Here is a 26,895-nt window from a genome sequence, read left to right on the forward strand (position 1 = left end):
CTGTCTGCAGGACACACAGCTCCCCCGGCTCCACCTTCCTGGCTCTGACCTCGGAGCCTTCAGCCTCCTCTGCCCCTCCCTGCGCTTCCCACAGCCAGTCCGCCCAGGCGGGGTCCTGGGGAAGCCAGAGGGTCCTGCCCCCCAACTCCGCAGTCAGACGGGACTCTCAGCCAGCCAGGAAAACAGAGCTTTATTAGACGACAGGGACATGGTCTAACACAGAGCTTGTAGGTGCAGAGAACAGGACCCCTCAGCCGGGTCCATTTTGGGGGGCAGTGAGCCAGACAACCCCGTCTGCCCTTCACTCCATGTCTCCAGCCAGCCCCCAACTGAAACTCCCCCCAGCCCCTCCTCCTCTGGGCTTTGTCCCTGTCCCCGGCCAGGAGGGCACCGGATTCCTTTGTTCTCCAACCCTTTAGCTCTCACCTTGCAGGGGGGAAGGGCCCAGGGCATCAGGTGCCAGGAAAGAGGGTGTCGGCCATTCTCTGTGTCCAGACCCCTGCACACACCTGCCCTCCAGAGCTCTGCAACGATCATACACCCTTACCCCACCACCTAGATCCTTAAGAACTGCCTAGGGGAAACTGAGGCACCCCCACACGATTCAGAGGAAACATGAAGTCCCGCTTCATCACAGACGACTCCAGGAGGTGAGTTGCTTGCTATCCTACCATGTTTTTCTCTGTCTCTCCTCTAGTATGTTGGCCATCACACACACTCTGTCTCTGTCTCTCTCTCTCTCTCTGTCCTTGCCTTTCCCTGTGCTGTCTCCCTTCACAGGACACGGGCAGGCACGCTAGGTGTGCATCCCCGCAGGCTATGTCTCAGAAGCCAAGAAGCAGTAGGAGGGGACGAAAATCATGCAGGGCAGTGGGTGCGAGAGTGGAGCAGTGACTGTCGGTGTTAACTCCGTCTCTGTTCCTCGAGTGGGGCCGATGTGAATGGGATGAAAGAGTGAGGCAGGGCTGAGGGCAAGATTTCCAGCACCCATCGAGCTTTGTGGAGTGATGGTTCATGCTTGGCTTTTGCAGCTGCTTTCGCAGAGGAATTGTCCAGGAGCCCCAGCCGGAGGAGAATATGGCAGGAGTGGACCTGAGCAGCTTGGACATCCTTCTAAGCAGACGTGAAGAGTCGTCAGCTTTCTGCCTCCCGCATAACTGGCTGTGAGTAAGCGGTCAGTGCTTTCAATTCCTCATCTGTACTCCCTGTCGTACTCTTCACAGGCCGTGGGCTTCCTTGTTGAGTACGAGGCTCTGGGATTAAGGCTGAGGAAGGGACCAGAGTCTCCTGAGCAAAGTGACGATTTTGGGTGCCATTCCAATGGGCGCCTTCTAGTTGCAGTTGTAAAGTAGGAACGGGAGATGGGTTGAGGGCGGAGCCGTGGGATACGGGAGATGTGAAATGAAGAGACTACACGACATTGCAGACGGAGATGGTAATTTTTTTTGTTTTTCCCCCACTCTGCTGGCTTTAGTACCAAGGAAAAAGAAGTCAAGCCTCAGAGTCTACTGCCCTCATGCGATGGAACGTGAGTGAGAGCAGCGAGCCTGTGACCGTTGGTGATGCCAGGCAAGAGGCCTCCATCTGGGAGCCGAGCAAGCGCCAGTCTTGGTGAGATAAGTGTCTGGTTTGGTGAGGGCTCTCTTCACGCCCCACCTGAGTCCAGCTAGAAAAGCCCTGTAAATTAGGGTTCGGTTTGTAAGAAAAGGTTCCTGATCAGCTGTGGTTACGAGGGAGAAAACATCCCCATTTTCAGAAGCTGCTCATTTCTCTGGTCAAGAACGGTGTCTCCTCCACAGCAGAAGGTTGGATCCAAGAGGATGACTCCAGGTGGTGAGTGGCTTGCCCTGCTCTCATGTTTCTCTGTCTTCTCTCGTGTGTTCGCCAACTCTCTCTCTCTCTCTCTCTCCTCTCCTCTCCTGGTGCCGACGATGACCAGGCCCCGGGTGCCTGGGCCCCAGTGCCCTGCCTGTGCTCCATCTCTTCCTGTATCTGCCTCGCCCCTTCTCCCAGCCCACACTGCCCACCGCTGCCTGGATGAGTTCCCCCTCTCCTCCACTGCACCCCCCTCTGTGGGGTCCCTGCCACTCACCGTCGGCCTCCTCTCCTCCACCCCCTCCCCCGCTTCCCCACGGGTCACTCCTGCGGCCGGTTTTCTTCACCATTTTCGTGCATGATCTGGAGGATGGGATGGATTGCACCCACAGCGAGTTCACAGATGACACTAAGCTGGGGGGAGAGGGAGATACGCTGGAGGGTCGGGATAGGGTTCAGAGTGACCCAGACAAATTAGAGGATTGGGCCAAAAGAAATCTGATGAGGTTCAGCAAGGACAAGTGCTGAGCCCTGCACTTAGGAGAGAAGAATCCCATGCACTGCCCCAAGTATGCCATGTCCCCGCCCCAACCGACCCTCCCGGAGCATCCTCAATTCCATGAAACAGCTGTTCTGTGGTGGGCAGGAAGTGCTGGGAAGGAGAGTGGGGAGTTGATCAGTGGGGGTGTGTCTCTCTGGGTGGCGGTCTGTGTGTGTTTATGCACAAGCTGATTGTGATGTCACGGATGCCAACAGCAAAGAGTGTTCGGGGTCAGCATTCTTGCCCTGCCCTCAGTCTGCCAACTGGCTTGGTTGACAACGGCTGGTGAGCCAAGGAGCTGCTGAGAGACGCGGACCATCCCTCTGTCAACAACTTCTTGAATCAGCTATTTCCACAGGTGTTTGAGGAACAAAAGGATGAGTTTTTACAGAAGGTAATTCCCAGATTCTTTCCCTGCTCATTAGACCGCACACGACAGGTCGGTGCCTCCTTCTCCTCGGGACGGGTGGGGGCTGGTGTGGCAACAGGCAGGTCTCAGCGTTCCGTTTGGATTTGAATGTGGCCATCTCTCAGGTCTCCTCCTGCTTCAGCCTGTCAGGTTCTTTGGAGGCAGATTTAGATGATTTTATCTTTCAGCAGACTAGTCGGGGGGAATTTCCAGGGATAGAACCAAAAGGGAAGATAACAAAACTCGTGTAGAAGTTAGATTGATATCTCCATAAATATCTTCCCTTGGAGTTGCCCCTAATGCACTCCTTGCCTTCAAGTTGGGAATAGAAACCCTTTGTCTCCTGTCATGACTGCCAAAGAAATGTGTATTGAGAGAATATCGATCTCAGAATTTACATGATTGAAATGCACATAAATGAGCTCAAATAATGCAGAAGAAATGAATCTTAAGATATTGAAAGTGATACAGCTCCACTCCCATCCCCTGGCTGTCATCTTGGTAGTTCTCTCAGAAACAATCTCACGGCAATAGATCTCAAAACTCTCTACAAATTCTACTCTACCCCCTTGGGCTATAGAAAAGAGATGTGTCGATCCCCCCCGCACCCGCAATTCCTTTCCAGGAAAGGGGTTTCAATCAACTGTCGCCTACATTTGTCATGGGTCTCGCTGTGATTTCTTTGTCCTTGTTTTGGAGGCCTAACTTCTGACTGGATGTTGGAAATAATATGGGTCATTCTTCATTTCAAGTTGACTGATTCTTTCCCCCATGCTAATACATTCCAGATTTTCAAATACTTGAGAAGAAGTCAACATATTTGCAGCTACTAATTCATCCTTCCAGACCCTCAAACCCTCGAGATGACAATCTTTTCTTCCTTTTCCTGGCTTCTCTGGGAACAGAGCTTTCTTGGTTTTCAGCTTGGCCCGATCTGTTCCCAGAGTCCCAACATTCTGTGCACAAAGGAGTGGGGTTAAGAAGGAAGCATTTTGGCAACTAGGCCCAGGCAATGAGCAAAGAACATAGAAACTGACCTTTTGCTCTTTCTATCCCTAGCCTCTGTTTGCCAGGTGCCAGGAATGAGCAACAGGAATGGATCGCTTGATGATTCGCTGTTCATTCCTTCTGGGGCACTCAGCACTGGCTACTGTCAGAAGACAGAGTACTGGGCTAAATGGACCTTTGGTTTGACCCAGTCTGGGCGGTCTTGTGTTGCTTATCTTCTTGGTTGCAGCAACCAGTCCTGGCTATTAGAGGAGCAGATGGCTTCAAAAGACCACTCTCGTGGATCTGGGAATCCTGGGCAAACTAATTCCCTTCCTTTCGAGAAGGACAGAAAAACCCATTTCCTCCTTCTTTCTATTCCAGGCTTCGTTCCTTTTTCCAAAGACTCGCCTCTCGGGAGCACAGAGAGATCCATGTGCACAAAGTGCTCGTCCAACCTGCAGCCATTGAGGCATGCTCTGGCCTCAGCCCCCAAGAACAGGCCTTGCCAGAGAAGCCCCAGGGAAGGAAATGCTCATGGACCATCCTGTCAGGCATGAAAAGACTCTGTGTCTGTTGCCAATCCCACAGCGCGATGGCAGAGAGCAGTGAGGAGAGAACAGCTTCCTCTCCAAGAAGGTGGACGCACTTGTCCCTGAAGAAGAAAGCAGCTGAGACCCAGGTGGAGGCAGAGGAGGTAAAGCTGCAGGAGACGACAGACAAAGACGAAGTGGATCTTACAGGTGAGATGGTTCAATCCATTATGGTTGGCGAGGAGCATGTGAGGAACACTCACACCAGTCACTCGACAAGCCTTCGACATCAGGGCTGTCTCATGGGACAGTGATGGGCACCTCCAGCTCTGGAATCCATTTAGAGGGTGGCAGAGGTCCATGGCTGAGGTGGGGAGAGCTGACAATGTCAGGTCACCCCCCTCTGGGGATCTGGCATGGTGGGGTGGGGACTACTAACATTGCTCCAGGCTGGAAGGAGAAGAGAGAGGCTGGACGTTGGAGGAAATCATTTCTTTTCTCCTCGATTGGGTCCCTTTCCTCAGGAAAATGCTCCAGAGGTCTCAGCAGGTCACAGCTGGGAACCGTACCAGAGCTGAGTCATTCCTTCTTGGGGGGTTCAATGCAAAAGGAGGCCAGGTGCCCATCACTGACAGGAAAGGGGTGCAAGGGGAGGGGAAGAGTAGACGACACCATTGAAAAGAAACTGGCCCCGAGGGAAGAGGAAGCCTCGTGTGGTCAAAGCCCCCAGCTAGGAGTCAGGAGAGCGGAGTTCTCTGCTGAGCTCTGCCAACAACCTTCAGTCTGACCCGGGGCAATTCGCTTCAGGGCTCTGGGCCCAACTTCCATCCTCTGTAAACCAGGGGGAAGACGTGGAAAAGCAAAATTTTAAGAATGTTTCTTTCTGCTGCAGGGACGAAGAAGGAGCCGTCTGACACGAAGGGGAAGTGGGAAAAAGGAAGCCCAGAAGAGCAGGAAGAAGAGCGCCGCACTCCCAGCCCCTCATTAACAAGCAGCTCCCATATGACGATGGTAATGATGCTGTGTGGCCGTGCTCATGGAAAGCATCCCTTGCTGTGTGTAGGAATATCTCCCAGGGGCTGAAAAGAAACACTCGTCAAGGGTGATCAACTCCAGCCAGTCTTTATCTGGGTTGCTTGAACGAGGCCCGCTTTGACAAAGGGGTTTAGACACCTAAAGAAGTCCAGAGGTGCTTTGTGGGATTGGCAGAAGTGCCTGACTCAGGTGCCCGATTCTGATGCACTTTCTATGGCACACAGGCACGGCTGAAAATCAGAGCAGGCCCATCCCTGCCCTGGTCGGGGGAACCCACATATCTCCTGGCTGTGGGGTTCTGGCCCATCTCGTGGCAGCAGGACCACTTCGAGACACAGAGAAAAGGAGTCTGCTCTAGAGCCTTAGCTAACAGCCTCTTGGCTTTTCGCTCCTGTGGTCGAGGCTCCTGCACTAAGCTCCAGAGGTCCCAGGTTCCCTCCCGCCTGCCAACATCTGGGCTCTGTCCGAGTTACAAAAGCCTCTAGACACCTTTGTAACTCTTCCTCTTCGGGACAGAGCATCCTGCAGCGCATACAAAAGGCTGCAATTCTGGGAGCTTCTGACCCGCCGGCGGTCTGGAGTATGGAGGCGAGTGTGCCACTCCGCTGTGCTCTACTGCATCCTAGGATATCAGGGTTGGAAGGGACCTCAAGAGGTCATCTAGTCCACCCCCTTGCTCAAAGCAGGAACAAACCCCAATTTTTACCCTAGATCTCAAAATGGTCCCCCGCTCAGGGATTGAACTCACAACCCTGGGTTTAGCGAATGCTCAAACCACTGAGCTACCCGTCAGCTGTTGGCAACCAGGACAGACGGTGCTAATCCAGCACCATGCAGGCCAGCTGCAGTAATCCCCAGGGGGTGCCCTGAGACACCAGGGCAAAGGCCTCCAGCACCCCAGGCCCTGGGTTGAGGTGACCCTGGAACCAGGCCCCCTGGAGTAACATTGTGCCCAGTGAGTTCTCACACCCAGGGCTCTGGCCCTAGAGGCCCACGCTTTGGGCTTCTCCTCAGCTAGGCAAACTTGCTTCTTCAGTCTCAGTTACTTTCTGTCCTGACGGCAATTCCTGCCTGTTTTCTGGCAGCCCCACAGGCTGCGAGGTGGGGAAGGAAGAGGGCGTTTCCGTTTGGGCCCTATTCTCAGTCCCTTCCTCGCAGACACTGTGGGCTGCCAGAGTTGCTGAGACAATCTCCTCAGGCGCTCGGGGTGGGATGGGACATGGGGCAGGTTCTCCAGTGACCCCCTCGGTGACACTCAAGGAGCAACTCGAATGGGCTTTGCAGGACATTGAGGCTTTCTCAGCAAAGGCGGGGTTTCCTGCGAGGAGGGGCTAGCGAGGGAGGAAACGGGGTGGCCCTTGGGGCCCCAGCACTGCCCGAGAGGCTCCCGTCTCTTCTCAGGAGAGGGGGCCAGAGAGGGGACAAAAGGCTGAGGAAACCTTAGCACCTGGGGAGGCTTTTGAAGAAAAGGGCTCAGCCGGAGTCTCCACGCTCCCTCGGCACTGCCAGCCTCCCCCGGGGACAGACTGTTCCAGGGCAGCTGCCCCAGGGAAATACTCAATCCCAACTGGCTTTGTCCCTGTTCTTTGCAGACCCCCAGGGAGCACCCTTCCTCAGCCCCGCTCCATGCCCTGCTGATGGCAGCCGTGAAGGGTCTGACAACACCCACCCTGCAGAGATTTAGAGCCGCGGAGGAAGAGCTGAGGGCCATCGTATCTCTCCACGGAGACAAGATGGAGAGAGTAAGAGACTCCCGCAATGGGGCAGGGGGATGCTGCGCAGAGAGGGGGATGGGAGAAGTTCCTCTCCTCGGAAACCATTCCTGGGACACTGGCATGGGATTGGAAGGTTGGCTCAGCCCCTTGCCATTTATCGCTTGGCCACGGGGATAGGTGACATTCAAGCCCTTCTCCAAAGACCGCCTGCACGTGGCGCGGAAGTGCAGACTTATTCCCTTCCTGGGCTTTGGCTTTCCTGGAAACTCTGAGACTAATCAATGAACAGAATCCTCAGCCTGAACTTCCTCCCCAACCTGCCTGTTCCTAGGGTTTCCTGCAGGTCATCCCTGTCTCTGCCCGAGTTCCTTCTTTCCAACAGGTCCCAGCGGGAAGTTAACAAATGGCCCCTCAATCAGCAGATTGATTTGTGCAGGGCTCTAACTCCTGCTAGCAGAACAGGTCAACAGAATCCAGCCACCCGCCTTGTAGCTCCTGCTCCTTCTTCGAGAGAGGAAAGAGCAATGACCAATTCCTCAAGGAAGAGTCCTAGGGGGTGGCTTGTCCCTTTAGGGTCTGTCTCCCTGTGTTGCAAACTCTGCAGCAGGAGCCTGAAAGCCTGGCCCTATGGACTTGGGCTCCCAGGGCTGGCACTGAGGGGCCAAAACAGCAATGCAGACTCTTCTGGGCTGGGGCTGGAACTTGATCTCTGAAGCCTGGGGAGGAGGGTGGCTTCAGAGCCTGGGCTCCAGCCCAACTCACCTTGTCTACACTGCTCTTCTACGTGCCATAGCATGAACCCGAGGTTAGAGACCCAGTTTCAAGATTTGTCGTGGAAGATTTTAAAATCCCACAGTATGGAGGTTCTCCTTAGGGCTGGGGCCGGGAGCTGGCTATCCCCACCCAACTAGCCCTGCCTCCCATCTCTGCCATGGGCTCTGGGATACATCAGTAGAACCAGCTGGGTCTGGAGCAGTGCTTCTCAACCTGTGGCCCGCTCAGCACAGAGCTGCGCCCCTTTGGGACATCCTCAGGGACAAACAGGTCGGATTGGATGTGCCCCACAATGGAACCTAGCTTGAGAACCACTGGTCTGGAGGAACGGATTGTGCAAGAAAGAGCTAAAAGGAAGTTGCAGAGATGGAGGAAAGGCTCCTGGAGGGAAGCCCTTGAGAGCAGGGCTGAGAGCCGTTTGCTATGGCAGGGAAGGCCCTGGGACATCAGGGGAGTTAGGACTGTGCCCACTCTAAGGTTTTGTGCGTGTTTTGGAGCTTGAAGGTGCTAACCCAGACCTCAGGAAGACTGGGGTTCCTGGACTTGTCAAAGCCTCTTAGGGAGCAGCCAAGATGGGCAACCGAGGTCAGAGGAGGCTTGCAGGGCTGCCAGGAGGGCTTCCCTGGGAGGAGGCCACTCATTGATAAATCCATCCCTCAACTTTCTGGCATTCTTCCAGGTTGGAGACGTCGTGGGAGGGATCTTAATCTGGCTCGACAACAGCTGTGATCCCAGAGCCAGAAGAGCAGTGCTCAGGGCCATGGCCTTGCTGGCTCGCTCCCACCCTCAGGACGTGGTTCTAACCTGTGTGGCTCACACGCTCTCATCGCACAGGTAGGGAGCTGCTTTGTTATCTCCTCAGTCCAGTAGTTCTCTTCCAGCTCCTACTGACAGGCCACAAGCCGGGAGGGGTCCGTGGGGCTCACACAGTTGGAGGGAGTTTCCTGCTGTGCACAGAGCTCTCCACGCTTCCTAAGAGGAGATGGCCAGGCCCAGCCACTGAGGAGCCAACCCCTCCTCCTACACTCCCCGGGATGGAGACATGCCACTTTTCTGGAGAATTCCAGCATTGTCCTGATTTTTATGGGTCACCCCACGTCCCCTCAGATCCAGTACAGTGCCAATCAATGATTTGGGGGCTCACTCAACATCCCTGGCTCATGAGGTCTGGCTGCTCCTTACTGCAGGAGAGAAGGCAGAGATGGAAAAGGCCCATGAGGCCCATCTGTCTATCCCCTGGAGACCAGTGCAGGATTCTTACCTGTCGTCAGACCCCCCAGTTATTCCATGGCTGAGGAATTGGTGACAAAATGCACTCATCCTTATGGAGCTGTGGGGCAGAGGTCAATCTCTTAAGACAGACATTTCCAGCCCTTATGGATGCAAAAGGAAAGAAAAGAAAATCAACAAAAAAATCCTCCCCACATAACCAGAGTCTAAATGCAGTGCAGCGAGCAGACAGCCAGCATTAATAGCTCTGAGACGGGGGAGTGCCTCTTTCCACCTCAATAGATTGTTAACTTTCAGTCCTGCTGGTTATTGCTGATCACTTGGAAGGGTCAGCCAGCTGAGGGGTTTGTAACACAACCCCCATGTGCCTCGGGGCCATGAAATCCAACTGAACCCTAGCCAGAGGTCAAAAGTCCAGCTTTCCTTGGCATCTTCTGCAATGCAGTTCTGCACTGACCTGAGCAAAATTTGTGTCACACTGCAGAGCAAATTGAAGAGCAGCAGGAAAGAAATGGAACTTCTTACCCAATTCAGTTATCAGAGGAATAGAGTGTTGGTTTTAAGATTTCTTTGAGTGTTTGATTTGTAAACCTTTCTGAATTTCAGAATCAGGTCTGAATTTCTTGGAACAGCCACAGTGCTTTCCAGGGGCTGTGCTCAGAAGTCACAGAAACTCGGCAGCATTGGCACAGAAGTTCAGTCAAGCTTCCTGAAGACCTTGCTTCCAGGCCATTTGCTCTTGAGTTGTCCAACCTAGTTCTCAATGTCCTAGGGCTTGACCACCACCTCCGACCTTCCTCACCAAACTTGGAAGTCAAATGACTGGAAGTCTTTTGGATCCATCTGCAGTCTTCCTCTGCAGATGCCTGCGGGGACCAGCAGGACTTAGATCCGCAAGAATGGAGGAGGGGGATTTCAGTCCTACTTTCCTTCCATCTCTGTCACATTGGGCTTTACAATCTCCTCTTCCAAGCTCTTGAATCTTCTCAGATCAGGGCATGTGCTGACTCACTCTCTGACCCTGTCCACCACACTGCAGTAGAATTCACCTGCTAAGAGACACTTGGCCAAACGCTGGCTCTCCGTTAGACCCCCAAACAGCCAGAGTAACTCCAATGATGTCAGGCAAGTTTCTCGGGACTGACCCAAGTGTAACAGAGCAGAATTTTGCACAGTCTGTGGGTCACAGTTTGGTGGTCATTCCGTGGTCAGTACATGGTCACTGTCTTGGAAAGAGTGGGTTAGCTTTAGAAACGAGAACCCATGAGGGGAAAGGAATAAATACAACTTTCTCTGAAGGGGCTTGCCCTGCCTTAGCCTCCCTGCACCAGTGGCTGTCTCCTCTGGTATTCCAAGCCTCTCCCTGGGGAGGGCAAGAGATGGCCAAGCAGGAAAGCTCTGACGTGTGTTTCTGAATTTGCAGATGTGCCATTGAGTTGTGGAAGGCCTTGGGTGAAGAACCACAGCTCAGCAGGGAGGTGCTGCAGCAGCTGCTGGACAAGCTCCAGCAGAGACGCCGGGAGGAGAAGAGCAGCCATGTGTCTCTAGCTGTAAGTGAGATTTGAGATGTCACCTTGCGAACCCGCCAGAGGCACAGGGAAGATGGTGCATCTGTGTGTGTGTGCGAGTTTCACCTCTTCTTAGCTTCAGGCCATGGCTCCACCACACATTGAAGCCGACCTAACTTAAATGGGCAGACAGCCGCCACAGCGATTCCATCCCTGGTGTGTGTCCGCACTTTGCTGCTTGTGTCGGCAGTGCACGTCCTCACCAGAAGGGCTTGTCTTGATTGTAGGGTCAGGGTGGGGCATTGTGGGAAGGCTCCTGAAAGCCAGTTGACGAAAGCGACGCGGTGTCTGCACTGACGCTGCATCGACCTAACTGCATCGACCTGGACTCTCTGCCACTTGTGGAGGTGGAGTTACGAATTTGGCACCAAGGGGCATTTCTGACGACGGGAAGGAAATTCCATCCTTAGGGGGATGCAGAGTGAGCGGCCTTGCGTTGACCTAACTCTGGAGTGTAGACCAGGCCTTAGTGTGTCCTCGCCACTTCCAATCAAACCAAAGAGGTGTCAGTAAAGTTTCCCCCAGGTCAAAGTTACACATCTGAAGTGGTTTATCTGCTGGTACCCTGGCTCAGTTGTCTTCTGCTCCAGATGGCCCTTTAGTGAGCAGGTGCAGTTCAGGTGCCTCTTGGAAGTCTCCAGCTTTCTGGCTCTGTAAACTGTGGCTAGAAATCTTCCCAACATGGCATCCTGAGAAGTCCAGTACTTTTGACTGGGCCAGGAACACTGGGCCTAGGAGAACGGATCTCCTCAGGATGGTTTCAGCCCTTCCAGTCATGGCTGGAAAGCCAAAGCACAGGCTCTGCACCAGAAAAAGAAATCATGGGGAATAACGTCATCCAGACTCTTCTCATCTTTCCATCCTGCTTCCGTTCCAGGAATGGGGGAAGGTTCAGGAGCCTCCAAATGTCCCCACCCCTCTCAGAAGCCAATACTGTTTTGTAATACGCTGGAGAGGAAAGGAGACATGACAAAAGGACAAGAGCGAATGGCAATGGGGGCAGGTGGCAGATTGGGAGAGCTGAGTGAAATTCTTTCCCCCCTCCAGGCAATGAAGACCATTTATGAGCTCCTTTTCCTACGGGGATACCGAGAAGCCATCCTGCAAATGTATCCCCAGCTGCTCATTCTCTGCGTCAGGCAAGTGCAGTACGTGCTGGATCTGCACTTGCCAGGGACCTACATGGCCAGGCAGACATCCAGCCCCGAGGAGGGATCCAGCTGCCTCAGCCCCCTAAGGTAATGACTGAAAGGAAAAGGAAGAACAGATTTCTTTGGCTAAACACATGGGGGCTGTTCATGGCCATCAGTTGTTCGGGTGCTGTCGTTAGCCCAGGCTCAGTTGGGAGCAGGTCTCTCTTGAGGGAAAAGGGTTGAGAGCCGTGCATTCTTGTGAGTCACACTCGCTCATCTGACGCCGTCCACAGGCCAGCTGCTTTCCCTACACACTCAGGCAGCAGCCATGTTTGTGCATCCATCCACGTCTGCCACCCGCCAAAGGGTCAGTGCTTTCCTCAGTGCCTGCTGAGCAAATCCGTGGGCCTCTCTCCCCGAACGCGGACAGAGCCACACCGGCAGCACATGGGGACAGGCACCGCAGGACGTCAGCCTCTCAGGCAGACAGGAGGAAGAGGGACCAGTTCATCTGGTTCTGTGGGCACAGTTAGGGGCTTCCATCTGCACGGGAAAGAGAGAGCGCCAGAAGACACCTCAGGTGGCGTAAACTGATCGAGCTTTGCTCGATTCCACCAACAAAGGATCTGGACCCACATGCCCGCTTGAGTCCTCTTACCTGTCACAGTAAAGAATCAAGTATTCAACCATCGTGAGTGATGACACCAACCATCTGAAGAAGCTACAGGGTCCCTAACTGGTTCCAAACTCAGTGAAACTGCAGTGTAGACAGGGTGTCACACTGGATCCATCCTTGGGGAGGCTAGCTACTGCTGAGCATGCTGGGTGTCTCAGGACTTGTGCAGATTTGCCATGCTTGGGGCTGATCTCATTGCTTGACACTCTTTTTTGTTTCTTTGTTTGTTTGTTTGTTTTTGTCTTTAGCACCTCAGTGGAGGCTGTGAAGACGCTTTTCTCCATGCCCGGCTACTGGAAGGAATTTGCCAGCATCCACTTTCATCGGGGTTGGGACATGATAGCCTCCCGATATCACTACTCGCAGGGGGTTGGCCTGATTGCAAGGTAGGAGCTCAAAGTTTCCTCTTCTTTGGGTCTCTCTTGGGAATGGGATTTCCGTGTGAAATATTCCTCAGTTCCAGGCTGCCAGCTCAGCCCAGCAACTTGAGCTGAACGCTCTCTCCCCCTTGAGAATCAAAAGGGACTTTCTGTTCCATGTTCCAGAGCCATGATCGAGTTTGAGAACCCTCAGCTCCCTGCAGTTTTCAGAGAGGCAATCACCATCGTCCAGAGTGGGAAGGAGGAGGAGCAGAGAACTATCGCCCTGGCTTTCTGCACTGAGGTGAGATTCATGAGTTGACAGGCAGAAGTGGGCTTTCTGGAGAGCAGCTCAGGACAGTAAGCTCTAGGCTACATTGTCAGCAGCTTAGCAGCCCTACCGCCAGCTAGCTCCTCTCCGCACATGGATGGTTGCGGGGCATGGCAAAGAGAGGGAGGGAGAGACAGGGTGAGATTGCTCCTGGCTGGATGTGCCTAGATGGGGTTATGGGAGAAGAAGCCATGTTTCTCCAGTGCCCCAAGGCCATGCTTCTCTCCTCACCTTTTCCTGGGCTTCTGCTTTTCTTCTGCCCCACGGCTCTCTCCATGGCACTCAATGAGGTCTGGAGATTCCCCTTTCCCTGGGGGCTTATTTGTGACTTGTGCATTAGTCTAAATTTGGGGAAGGAACCAACTGAAACAGCAGCAATTTGCTTCCTACTCACCAGAGACTTTGCATAGGAGGAAATGGCCCTTTGGGAAAGACGACTGTCCAGGGAAGAGACCCCACAATAAGACCTCTGCTCCTCAACCTGATCTTCGTTTGGCTCTTGCCAGTTTCTCCAGAGTCCTTCCATTGACACCATCCTGACAAGATCAGTCCTCCAGGCACAGCTCATGGACTGGACCAAAGATGCCAATTCCATCATACGGAGGCTCAGTCTGCGAGGTCTTGGCAGTATTGTGTTCCAGCCAGAAAAGGTGAGAGCCGGGGATTGCCCAGGGGACCCAGGAAGCCAATGTCCATCAAATAGCTCAGAAAGGAGAGGGAGAGCCACACACAAGCCTTGTTGTTTCAAACACAGCCCTCAAATGGTGGAGGTGCTTTCGGAGCAAATCAAGGCATGCCGTGCTCCCTGCTCCCGTGAGCTGAGCCCTGATTGCAGATCGGATGCAATGGGGGAGGCGGGGTGAGCAAAGACAAAGGTGACAGTGAGCAACTGGCACAGAGTGACAGGAGAATGACTTTCTGCCCCGTTGGGGGGCTGTGCCCTCCGTGGTTTCTCGTCGGTGGCAGTGGTCCAGCATGTGCTCCAGGCTGTCACCTGGGAAAGTAATGAGCTGCCTTCTTCATTCCGGCAGGTGCAATTCTTACGGGCCCAGCTGACAGCAATCCTGGCCGTCTTTTGTGACAGGGATGGAGGGCGTGTCCTGGAGGCCATGCATAAAGCTGCAGACATCATCCACCTCCTCAACAGGGAGGGGCTTGGCTCCATCTCCCAGGATATTGCAGTCAGCCTTCGCCCCTTCATTGATGATGTAAGGCTTGGAACCCCCTCAAAGAAGCCCACTCCCCCCACCACCTGTCTCTGATGCCCTTGTCTCTCTCTCCCCATCCCCTTCCTCCCGCCCCTCAGGCCTGCCATGGAGCCTCCAAGGAGTGCCCCCGCCATGGGTGGGGAATCTCCTGCTGAGCCACCTCCCTGTCAGAGCTCTTCTCTCCAAAGCTCAAGCTCAGTGCCATGCTCCCAGCCCCTGCTGCAGCCTGGCCTGGGGGAGAGGGGGCCTGGCACTGGGCAGATGACCAGCTGTCTGGAGAACACAGGCTCCCAAAGAGGTGGAGATTCTCAGCAGGAAAGAGGTGGGTCAGGAATGGCCCGGCTCTCAGGGGCACCCAAGAGCAAAAGAAATGCTGTCTTTTGGAGCAGCCAGTCCCTGCCAGGCTCCAGCAGCTGCTTCTCCCCTTCCCCACACCAGTCTCCAGCAGCCTTCCTGCCCTCTCCCCTCATCTTCTCGGGTTCCAGGATTCTGTGCTCTCCAGACAGAAACTGCCTCTGGGACACCCTGGGCTGCACTGTCCCGCACAGGGTCTCAGGCCCTACACAAGATGTCTATGGCGCTGGCCTGGTAGCCTCCCTGCTCCCGCCACCCAAGGTAGTTCCCACAGGGGGAACCAGAGCAGCGTGCGCATTACCACTCAGTGGCGTTATGCTCTGATGCTGCCTGGCTTTAACCGGGGGTCCCCACCCCGTGTGTCATTGCCAGGAGAAGGGCAGTGTGCGCTCAGCTGCCATTGTACTGCTTGGCAACGTGGTGAGCAGGGTGCAGGACCCCGACAAACCCTTGGTGCAGCAGGAAATTATCCACTGCTTGCTCCCCCTGCTGCTGCATCTTGAAGACCAGGAAGAGAGTGTGAAACTGGTAAGTGCCACGGTCATTATTGCCTTAAGAGCAAAGAGCCAGGATCCCCTGGGGCCCCCACTCCATTCATCGCCAGAGCCCCTTGCCCAAGTGGAGTCTTCTCCTCCCTGCTTCACTCCATGCTGGAGCCAAGTGCCTCATCCATCCTCACAGCACACAGCACAATTGGGAAGAAAAGCCTTCTTCTGGGAAAGAGGAGGGGCCTAGCGTAGCAGGGCCGGGAGTCCTGCTGCTGGCCCCGGCATGGCCCAGGGCCTGCGTCCCCCTGAAGTGCGGGGCCCCCCAAAGCACGGGGCCCTGGGCAACCGCCCCAAACCATCCAAAGGACAGGACAGCTCTGGCTCTCTCCAGCCAACTCTCCCTTTCCTCTCCTCAGCACACTCCTGTGGAGAACAAATTATAGGAATCTCCACTGGCAGGAAAAAGCAGGAGAACAAGGGACGGGGAAGGTTCCATGTCCCCCAGACTATCCCTCTCTCAGGGAGAACCCTCTTGGTCTCCTCTTCTCTTGCAGTCATGTAAACTGACGCTCTTCCGCTGCGCAATCTTCCTCAGGTGGGCTCATTTGAAGACGCTCTTCCGCAGCATGGCCTGGGATGGCTCCTCACAGCTCTTGAAGTGTGTCTGGATCTGCTTGGTAGGTGAATTCCTTGTGCCTTGAGAGTGCTGAATGGCAACTTGAGGAAGACCTTTCTAACCCCACACCCTGAGTACCCATCCGCTTCGGTCGGGCTGCAGGACTCCGTTCCAGGCTCTCTGCTGGCTCATTTCGGCAGGAGTTACAATCCCTTCACGTTGTTGACATTTTTCTCCACAATTCTCCGACCTTCAAACTTTTGTCTTTTCCAATGAAAGCTGAGGTTCTGGAGAACACAATGGGAACTTCAGAGGGGTGCTGCTCTGGTGTATGGGTTCATATTGGCGGTTGCCATGGCCTGGCTATATGCTTTGGCTTTCCTGGACTATTCGCTGTGGAAAGAACATGTCATTTCTATATTGTGCATTTCTTCCTTCTTTCTTCCTAGATGCAGAACAACGAGAGCCACATCCCCAAATTCCTGTTCCAGGCCTTACAGTACCTGGAAAGCTCACAGACAACAATAAGACATTCAGCAGCCCGATTCATTGGTAAGCAGAGCAAATTCACTTGATCTTTTCTCAATGCTTCCTTCAGAGCCCTTTTCTGGAAGGCTGCTCTGTTCCCTCCGACAGCACCAGAATCCTAAAATGGGGTGTGTGTGTTTGTGTGTGAATTAACATGTATTCCAAGATGATGGGAGCAACTTAGCTGAATCGACTGCACCAACTTCACCCGCCCACAACAACTCTTTGGCTGTGCCTAGGGGAAACCAGCAGGATGTGAATTCAATCTCCTTTGGAAATCAGCCTCTCAATAACTTCTGGGTGTCTGATGCTTTCTCGAATGTGCTTTGTGAACAGATGTAAGGAATGTCTGGAATTTCCCAAGGGTGTCTTGGGGGAATGGCTGCATCATTAGCAGTTTTCAGCGAAGGATCTGAAAAGCCATGAGACCCATTGTATTCATTGTATGTCTACGAAATACTATCCACCATTACTGCGATTTGTTGTCTGAAACCGTGAATGAAGATGGCATCTCCCGCCTGTATGAAGGTAAGGAAATACATCTGTGTGTTTGGGCCTCTGTGGGAAGCACAGGGGTGCAGCACAGGGCCTGAAGACAGGTTTGCATGTGTCCCTCTCAGTCTAAGGACAGCGTTGAAGGAAGAAGGGTGGTCACGCGAGCTTTCATCAAGGTCCCACAATCTGTGCACGGGAGCAGGGGAATTCCATCCCTAGCTCCTAGTGTAGACGTAGCCTTAGAGCTGTGTGGGGAGACTGTCTTCATCAAGGTCAGAAAGTCTCTAAAGGAAGGCCTGACCGAATTGAAAAGGGCTCTTGTTATTCAGGATGATGATGATGATGATGACGATTCCCCTCTGTAGGGAAAGATTCATCACCTGCCCTCCCTGGAATGGAGTGATTGCAGGCCAGGGACCTTCACTCCGAGATTGGTTATCAGCTCCTAGGAAATCCCATGAGGGCACATGGGTAACACTTTTCCCTGTGAGCTCTTCAGGAATGAAGGCACAGGGCCACAAAGGATTTCAGGAGACGTTAGGAGCCGAAATCCCTTTGTGGATCTCGGCCTAAATGTTGGATGGTTTAACGTGGCTGCCGCTGTCACTTGCCTGTTCCATCCAAAGAACAAGTGCCCCCAACCATCTGTGTGGACGGGTGTGTGGAGGAGTGTCTGCCAGCAGAGGGGGAAGTTAGGCAAGAATGGGGTCTCCTCTCTGTCCAGGGCTATTTTGGGAGGAGCTGAGTTGTTGTTCTTGTGCCCTTAGAATCTTGGGGAGCGAATAGCAGGGGACAATGGCCATCGGAAGGGGAGGTTTCCTAGGTACCAATCACATCAGCACCATGGGGTTTTCAACCCATTTCCTCTTGGTTTCAGCTTTTCACGAAGTGCCTTTGAAATCGGACAGGACTACGTGGTACATCCTCAACAGATATTATAAATATTTGCAGCAGCTTGAAAATCTCGTGTTGGGTTCTGCATTCGACTAGGGAACCGGGACCGACACCGAAGAGCTCTTTGTCCTGCTGTGGTAAATACAACAGACGCTTCTCAACTTTTTGGTGTCCCTAGACTCTGTTTGCCAGAAGCTGGGAATGGGGGACAGGGGACTGATCACTAGATGATTGCCAGTCCCTTCATTCCCTCTGGCATTGGCCACTGTTGGAAGACAGGATACTGGGCTAGATGGACCTTTGCTGTGGCCTTTCTTATGTCCTTATGTTTGGAACCGGGGCTGAACAACAAGGTGGATATCAGCAGATGACCCAAAATTATGTCGATTAGTCAGGCCTAGAGAAGACTTGGAAGAAATTCAAAGGGATCGAAGAAAGCCATGTCACTGGGCAGCACCATGGCAGATGAAAACCAGCGCTGACCAAGGCAGGGCCATACACATGGAAAGCAGCGAGGTGAACGACTCCTCCATATCGCTGGTGTCAGAAGCCAAAGCACGGCTGGTTGGGCCCAGCGGTTGGAGCAGTGGCGCTGGGGCCTCGTGCTCAGAGTGGTGGAGGCCGAGCCGAGGGGAGCCAAGGGTTGGAGCCGGAGTCAGGAGTCAAGAGCAGGATTGGAACAGGCTGGGGAATAGGGCAAGGGCCGGATTAACGATCCCCGGCCAATGGGAGCTGCGGGGGAACTTAGCCTACAGGCAAGATCAGCTCCCGGGACAAAGGTTCCCGGTGTGGTGCTCGTCGCGCTGACGTGGCTGGCGGGGGGAAAGGAACGGCAGCGTGCGGAGCCACCTCGCCCCCACCCCAGACAGGCAGGGGTTTAGTGGCTGCAGCCTGGGCCCCCCTTAGCCCTACTCCTTTCCTGAGTGCACCATTGCCCCCCTTCTGCCCCATTCCCACACACTGGTACAGGGCAGAACCCTGGAGCTGATCTCTGAAATCTCTCTCACTAGAAGGAAGTCACTGCAAAGGCAGGACAACCCCACCTTTGGGCACCATGGAGGACATCTCATCCCACTGCACAGAGCCCTATATTCACACAGCTTCTCGCATGAGATTCCCTCACTCATCAAAGCCAGGCGGAGAGAGGAGAAATTCTCCCCGACTCCCTTTTACCATTGCCAGCCCACAGGGGAGCGGAGGTTGCGGGGGGTTGGGTGCTCTCTTGAAGAAATGCCAGCTCTCAGGGAAGTTGCCAGTGAGCATCAGGAAAGTGGGGTGGGGTTGTGCCGTGGAAAACTACCCTGCTTGAAGGTTTTGTTCTTCTCATTTGGGTTCCTGCCCTTTCTCCCTCTTCCAGACATCGAGAGGCCAACAGCAGCCAATTGAGCCCACCACTGATCCCATCTCTTGTGAGACGGCAAAGCAGCTTTGCATGGGAAGGAGGAGACAGAAGAGGCCGAGCAGCATGTGCTGGGCTGAACCAGCCACACAGAACCCCATAGTCTAGGTGGAGAAAGCCAAGCCCCTCCCCAGCCCTGCCGGACATGCTCCAACTGGAGCACCAGAGTGTAAGGGAGCAGCTCAGCTCACGCTAGGCAGACCGCTGAAAATGGAGGATGCACACTGTAGGCTCCAGTCCAGAAACAGCTCAAGCCCCTGACTGCAGAGCTCCGAGGCGCCGAGACCCAGCCGCATCCCCGGGGGCCTGCAGACATGCAAGGGAGATCGGAGACTCTGGGAGTTTCCCACGCCGGGAATCCAGAGACCCCCAGCCCATGGCCTAGAGACATCTCCTAGGAAGTAACCTGGGTGAACTAGCCATTGTCACCCCCAGGCTGGATCCCCACTGACTCAATGGCAAACACATTGGCCATGGACGAGGCCCTGGGTGAGGAGCCGGTGCAGTAACGAGGGCCTGGGTCCACCTGCACTGGCTGCCATCCATACTTTGGTGGCTGCCCACATCCCCATTAACCCACTAGACTGCACAGCCCCAAGAGGAGGGGCAACCATCTTGCCTCTGAACTCTCAGCCAAACAGCCCTGCACTGACGGGCAGCTATACTGACTCCGGCCGTTGGGCCACACAGCATTGAGGGAGAGAGTAACCATATTGTCCGTTGCCATCGGGCCACACGGGCGTAAGAGACAGGACAGACATATGGACTCTGAGCGTTGAGCCACACAGCCCCGACGGAGAGGGCAGCCGCACGGACCCTGGTCGCTGGGCCACACAGCCCCGACGGAGAGGGCGGCCGCACGGACTCTGGTCGCTGGGCCACACAGCCCCGACGGAGAGGGCGGCCGCACGGACTCTGGTCGCTGGGCCACACAGCCCCGACGGAGAGGGCGGCCGCACGGACTCTGGTCGCTGGGCCACGCAGCCCCGACAGAGAGGGCGGCTGCACGGACTCTGGTCGCTGGGCCACACAGCCCTGACGGAGAGGGCGGCCGCACGGACTCTGGTCGCTGCGCCACGCAGCCCCGACGGAGAGGGCGGCCGCACGGACTCTGGTCGCTGCGCCACACAGCCCCGACAGAGAGGGCAGCCGCACGGACCCTGGTCGCTGGGCCACACAGCCCCGACGGAGAGGGCGGCCGCACGGACTCTGGTCGCTGGGCCACGCAGCCCCGACAGAGAGGGCAGCCGCACGGACCCTGGTCGCTGGGCCACACAGCCCCGACGGAGAGGACGGTCGCACTGACTCTGGGCATTGGGACACACAACACTGCATGGGAGGGCAGCCATTTTGACACTGGGCATTTAGCCAAACTACCCTGAGGCTTAGGGAAGTTATTTGATGTCAACCATGGGACCTCGCCCCTTCACTCCTCAGACATCGCTCATCTGTCACCATGAGACCGACCCCATGACATAAGACTTTTGGGGTCAAGATGCAAACAGGAGTAGAAGCAAGGAGTGCCATGTGACCCCTCTAAGAGATCCCCCCACTCCTTTACCAATCTGGGGGTGTTTTATCTCCATCCACCTGCCTCAGGAATGGATTTGAGCAATTGGGGAATGTCCTGGGGCAGAGTGACCCATCCGGAAGTGGGTCACATGACCCTCCGAGAGCTCCTCCCACTTGGGGTGGGCCTCAGCCCCTTAGGACCAACCAGAGAGGGGATTTCACCAAACAGGATAAGTGCCGTGGTGGGGTGACCTGCCCGCAAGAGGGGTCCACCACCCCTCCATGAAATCCCCGCACCGTCCTCTGCTAATCAGTCAGGGTTTCGCACACACGCTTTAGGCCATCCCAGAAGGGAAACGTAACGATCAGAATAGGCAGTGCCCGAAGGTCTAGGCCAGAAGCCGCCGATCTCTGGAGCTCCATGTTTGCGTGGCTGGCAGCATCGTCCTGGAAGTCGCAACACAACACTGCGGAGAAGAGCCCGTCTCGTTCCAAGGATGTCTTTTGAAGAAACCATGGCCTAGACCTTCGGGCTATACCTGTTCTGGATTGGTACACCTTTCCCTTCTGAGATGGCCTAAGGTGGAAGTGAAACCCTCGCCAACTGCTAGAGGGTGGTTTGGGGACGTTTTAGAGGGACCACGGGATCCTGTTGCGGGCAGGTCACTCCACTGCAGCACTTCCCTTCTTTGGTCAAATCCCCTCTCGGGGTGGTCCTACGGGGCTGACGCCGACTTCATTTGGTAGAGGACACAGGGAGGAGTTCTCAGAGGGGATATACAACCCCCTTCTGCATGGGTCACCCTGCCCCGCAACGTCCCCTGATTGGTCAAATCCAGTGTTACGAATTACACCTGGTAGGACACGCACACAACTGCTGTGAATTATACCTCGTAGGACACGCACACAAATGCTACGAATTACACCTGGTAGGACACGCACACAAGTGCTGCAAATTATACCTGATAGGACACGCACAGTTCGAATCTAGACTGAGGCACAGAAACAAAGTCCACAACTGCAGAGTTCCCAAAAGACACTAAGTTTATTACGCTCGAGTGTGGTGCCCCCCTGCTAGCCAGGAGGGGACCCTGAATACAGATTATACAAAGGTTATATACTTTTTTCGGAAACCTTAGCCAATAAACAAACCCTTTTCTTATCTACCACCTATCCCTGCTTGGTGCATTCCTCCTGCTAAACCAGTATGTTAATTACACAGCATGGTCCTAAAGCCATGCATCAGTAACTTTTATTATCAGGATGGGAGGCCTCACATCAAGGCCAAGAGACAGGGAGTTAGAGACTAACAAAAACCAGATACTGGGAGTCAAGGCAGGCTGGAGACAAGGAGGAGGATTTTCACAGGGATTCAGTATCTAAGGATCACTCCTCCTGGTGTATGATGTGCTGGCATTTAAACAATGGTGGGCCCCAAACCAAAATGGAGTCACATGTGCTAACTTTTCCTTAACACCAGTCTCCGGGTGTGTAAAATGCTGGTTGCCCCTGCCAAATTTTCCTGAAAGAAGGGAAGAAAGGCATGTACCTTTTGGGTTATCTGTCAGGTGGCCATCTTGGACTTGGGAAAAGAATCTGGTGACCTTTAGCCATTTCCTATATTAGTTTGGGTTGGGAAGCACACTCCCACGCACGGACTGAATCCGCGTAGATAGGGTCTAACATCCAGGCAGAGACGACGCAAAGAGGGATAGGGAGGGTTTTTAGTTAGGTCTACTCACCCATTCCTGTGTCCATCATGGAGTCCCTCCCTGACGTCCAATGTCAAGAGAGCAGCAGCTGTCCATCGCTGTCCCTGCAAGAGAAGGGAGAGAGAACATCAACATTATCTCCTGGATGTAATTGTTTGGGAGACTGGAGCACTTCCAGAGTTCTGTTAATCCACCCCTTCTCTAGCCTAGCCTAGTCCTTTTCCCGCTCGTAAATAAAGTCTTGTTTGTGTGCTTACCACTGCCTGGCATTATTTTCTTGTGCTAAGGCAAGCTCTGACAGACTGGCTTTACAAAGGGGACCATGTGGGAAGAATTTACTGTAAGATTCCCTGCATCTTCTGAAAGGGGTTTGGGTTCTGCCCTTTTGAAAGGAAAGAAAAATCCTTCCAGGTGATCCTAAGGGGCTGAAACCCACTGTGATTACTTAGTAATCTGTCCTCTTCACTACCATGTTTGTGACCCTCTGTGTCATAGGGAAGTAGCCCATGGCTCATTATGCATCTTTTGATTTCAAATGGACACGTGTGGGGTACAGACGAAGAAGGACAACTTTTCAAGTCCAGTGTGCACAGAAATGGGATGGACACTTCAAGGATTGAATACAATGCTTTGATCTTCCATCTGTTCATTAAACAAAGACAAAGGTGCAGATTTGGGAGGCTCGGCACTGACTTCCCCAGGATCATTCCTCTCCGCGTAGTTCCCATGATAAATCTCCTCTCAAGGAAGAGCCTGAGGAAGTGTGATCAGGGGAACTACCCAGAGCACCAGATAAATCAGGGCCCTGAGCTGAGAAAAACCAAGCCTCAGCCAGTTCACATTAATTCAGCTGTCCTCAGCACAGACACCCCTGAAGCACCCGAGGATTCCTTGAAAGGCTTTGAGAGGCTTGGCTCTGCAGAGCTCGAGATGAAGCCTATTACTGCGGGGAAATCAATGACAGAGCACTGTCCACACCAGCACTTAGGTCGGTGTAACTTGTCTCACTCGGGGGGTGGCTTCTTCACACCCCTGAGCGACATACGTTCTACCGACACAAGGGGGAGTGTAGACGCAGCCTTAGCAGAGAAGCGATTTAGAAAACAGGTTTTGTTTTGGAGGAAATGCAGGAACCCCGGGTTTGTAATAACTCAAAGGAGAGTCCAACCCCACCAGTCACCTTCCCCACTTTGCACTTGGCCCTGGGATAGTTGTTTTCTCTCAGCCTGTGCCCACTATCATGCCATGTGAAGGGGAAGGAGCCATGCACCTGTCTAGGGTGCTTCTGACATCCTAGAGGGGAGAAAGGAAAAAAGAGGCTCAGTCCCACATGCTACTCACACAGGGGGTGGGAACTTTTGTGGTCATTTCAATAGACTCAAGGGGCTCCAAAAGAGTCAAAGGTGCTAACGTGACCCTGTCCCTGTCCAATATTAAACAGGAGAAACAAGGCTGGCAGTTTGGGCTGCTGGACACAACAAGCCTTCAGGCCGAAAAGCCAACAACCTTTCTCTCCATTTCAGCAAAAAACAACATTCAACGAACCCCCACAAAAACAGGCACCTGAAAAGTCCTGCCCCCGACTTCACCTTTCCAAGGTCTTCTCCGCACTCTCTCCCGCCCCGAGTGAGAATCCGACACCTTGACCAACACACCACAGTCAGACCCGAATGCAGCTCTCCCTCTGCAGGCAGGATGGTGGAGAAAAACACAGGTGAAAAAACCCTCCCGGCTCCGCTGCGCACGGAGCCTTGGCAAGGACGTGGTGGAAAGGTGACGCCGGGATCTCTCGCACGGTAAAGGAGACTCGTGCCCGAGTCCAACAAACCCTTTGGGAACTCGAAGGAAGCCGCATCCCACAGGCGTTTCCACAGACCAGCCACCAGCCACACACCCAGGCCGGAGGGGCCGGGACATGGGACGGGGCAGCAGCAAACACCCCCGGGGGGAGGGCTGGGGCAGGAGCTGCAGCCAGGCCCCTGGACCCGCAGGGAGACGCAGACCCTGACAGCAACCAGACGCGTTTGCCCACGTGTGTGTGTGAGACACGTTTGTGTGTGTGATGTCTTGTGTGTGTGTCGTGCAGTCTTGTGTTCAGTGTGTGTGTGCTGTGTTGTGTTTCGTGGTGTGTGTGTGGTGTGGTGTGTGTGTGTGTAGTGTTGTGTGATGTGTTGTGTGTCGTGTTGTGTGTGTGTTGAGTTGTGTGCCATTTAGTGTGTCATGCTGAGTGTGTGTTGTGTGGTTGTGGTGTCATGAGTCGTGTTGTGTGTGATGTGGTGTGTGTCGCACGCACAGAGCACATTGTACGCCACACACACAACACATCACGTGTAGTACATCACACACGTCTCACGTCACACGCACAGCATGCTGCGTGTAGCACACACACACACAAAACATTGCACGTTGCACGCACACACACAACACGTTGCTTGTCGCATGATGCACATCGCACACAGCACGGACGCACACAACATGTTGTGCGTCGCACGCACAGCACCTCGCAACTCACACTCACAATCACTCCTCACACACACACAACATGACACACACCACATCACACAGACAGAAAACACTATACACATGTCACACATACAGAAACACACACAACACAACACACAACACGTCACATACACAGCACAACACACAAAAAGGCACACAACACAACACAGGCACACAACCTGACAGACAACACATCACAGACACTCACATGGAGACACACACACTCAACATGACACACAACACATCACACACACTCAACACAACACTCTAGATGACACACAATACCCACAGAATGCAACACACAACACATCACACACACAACACGTTACACAATGTGTCACACACACAAACACACCCAAGACGACACACAACATGACACACACACTACACACACGTCACACAAAACACATAACATGACACCACACACACAACAGCATACACACACTGAACACGACACACAAAACGGCCCACAATACAACACACACAACACATCACGCACACAAACACCACACCAAAGAAAGAAACACAGCACGTCACACACACACACACATAACACGACACACAGAACATGACACAAACACACAAAACATTTCACACACACAACATGACACACAACCCGTCTCACACACACACATAACACAACACGACACACACAGAACAGGACACACACATAGAAACAAATCGCATGTCCCACACAACATGTTGCACATTGCACGGATACACACAACACATCACATGCACACATACACACAAGTCGCACGACACACACACAGAAACACGTCACACACAAACACACATGTGACACACAACATGGCACACAACACATCACACACACAAACACATATCTCACACAGACACAAAATGACACAGAACCCGTCTCACACAGTCACACACAATATGACACACACAGCACAACATGTAACACACACGTGACACACAACACGTCACACACACAACACATCACACGCCGCACGTCGCAGAAACACTTTGCACATCGCACGTCGCACGTTGCATGTCACACCTGCACACACAACACGTCGTGCATCACACGTCACACACACAACACGTCGAATGTCAGACACACAACACGGTGCACGTTGCACGTACACTCAGGACGTCACACGTCGCATGTTGCATGCCACACGTCGAACACACAACATGTCGCGTGTCGCAGGTCACACACAAAAATGTCGCATGTTGCACACACTTGTTGCACGTCGCAATCGCACACACAACATGTCACACGTCACACAAACAAACACACAACGCATCACAAATACAACACATCACACACACACAACCAGGTCTCTCACACACGCACAACATTAAACACACACATCACACACACACACAACACGACACACAACACGTCACACAGATAGACACAAACACATACAACATGACACACAACACGACACACCCAACACATCTCACACACACACACATACACCACGTCACATACACCACGTCACATGACATCACAAACACAACATCACACACACACACTCAAGACGGGAAACAAGAAGAGGCACATGTGAAGTGTGAGGTGCGATGTCTTATGTTTGCATGTGCGACATGCAACGTGCAACGTGCGACGTATTGTGTGTGCGGCGTGCAATGTTTTGTGTGTGTGATGTGCGACGCAGGACGTGTTGTGTGTGTGACGTGCGATGTGCTCTGGGTGGGGTCTGTGTGTGTTTCTGCACAAGCTGATTGCGATGTCCCGGAGGCCAACAGCAAAGAGGGTTCGGCGTCAGCTTTCTTGCCCTGCCGTCAGTCTGCCACCTGGCTGGGGTGACAGCGGCTGGGGACCCCAGGAGCTGCTGAGAGACGCGGAGGATCCCTCGGAAGGGAGAAGACGACGTGAGAATCAGACTCTTGCAGCAACGAGCCACATTTGCCCAGTGCTGACGCTGTCAGGCCTCCCAATTTTGGGCCAGAAACCAACAGCCAAATCGAGCTGGAAATTGAACCACTTGCAAATGCCCCTTCTAGCGTCTCACCAGGCCGTAGGCGACCGTCTGGGGGTGAGCTGTGGGCTCCCGAGAGGTAGAATCCAGGGCCTGCCTCTTCGCTTCCCA

At 53.8% G+C, this 26,895-nt stretch overlaps 2 protein-coding genes and 1 long non-coding RNA gene across 3 annotated transcripts; all 3 read left to right on the top strand.

Moving 5' to 3' along the window:
• Positions 1–655: 655 nt before the first annotated feature.
• Positions 656–7,320, top strand: LOC119564997. The gene is made up of 7 exons (XM_037888752.2): positions 656–1,163; positions 1,475–1,833; positions 2,572–2,750; positions 4,137–4,495; positions 5,178–5,296; positions 6,913–7,062; positions 7,213–7,320. Exons 3-7 carry the CDS (start codon positions 2,734–2,736, stop codon positions 7,318–7,320), a joined length of 753 nt encoding a protein of 250 aa, XP_037744680.1. The 5' UTR covers positions 656–1,163; positions 1,475–1,833; positions 2,572–2,733.
• A 3,006-nt stretch (positions 7,321–10,326) lies between these two features.
• On the top strand, positions 10,327–15,599 carry LOC119564992 (maestro heat-like repeat family member 5). The gene is made up of 8 exons (XM_037888751.2): positions 10,327–10,589; positions 11,655–11,845; positions 12,665–12,802; positions 12,962–13,079; positions 13,613–13,756; positions 14,138–14,314; positions 15,041–15,196; positions 15,573–15,599. The coding sequence occupies exons 2-8, from the start codon at positions 11,658–11,660 to the stop codon at positions 15,597–15,599; spliced, it is 948 nt and encodes a 315-aa protein (XP_037744679.2). The 5' UTR covers positions 10,327–10,589; positions 11,655–11,657.
• Positions 15,600–16,753: 1,154 nt separating this feature from the next.
• On the top strand, positions 16,754–19,533 carry LOC119564995. Its single transcript, XR_005223729.2, has 3 exons — positions 16,754–16,828; positions 17,673–17,826; positions 19,047–19,533. It is a non-coding gene; the product is annotated as an uncharacterized LOC119564995 (long non-coding RNA).
• Positions 19,534–26,895: the final 7,362 nt, after the last annotated feature.

This window comes from Chelonia mydas, unplaced genomic scaffold (genome assembly GCF_015237465.2).
Source record: "Chelonia mydas isolate rCheMyd1 unplaced genomic scaffold, rCheMyd1.pri.v2 scaffold_59_arrow_ctg1, whole genome shotgun sequence".
NCBI lineage: Eukaryota > Metazoa > Chordata > Testudines > Cheloniidae > Chelonia > Chelonia mydas.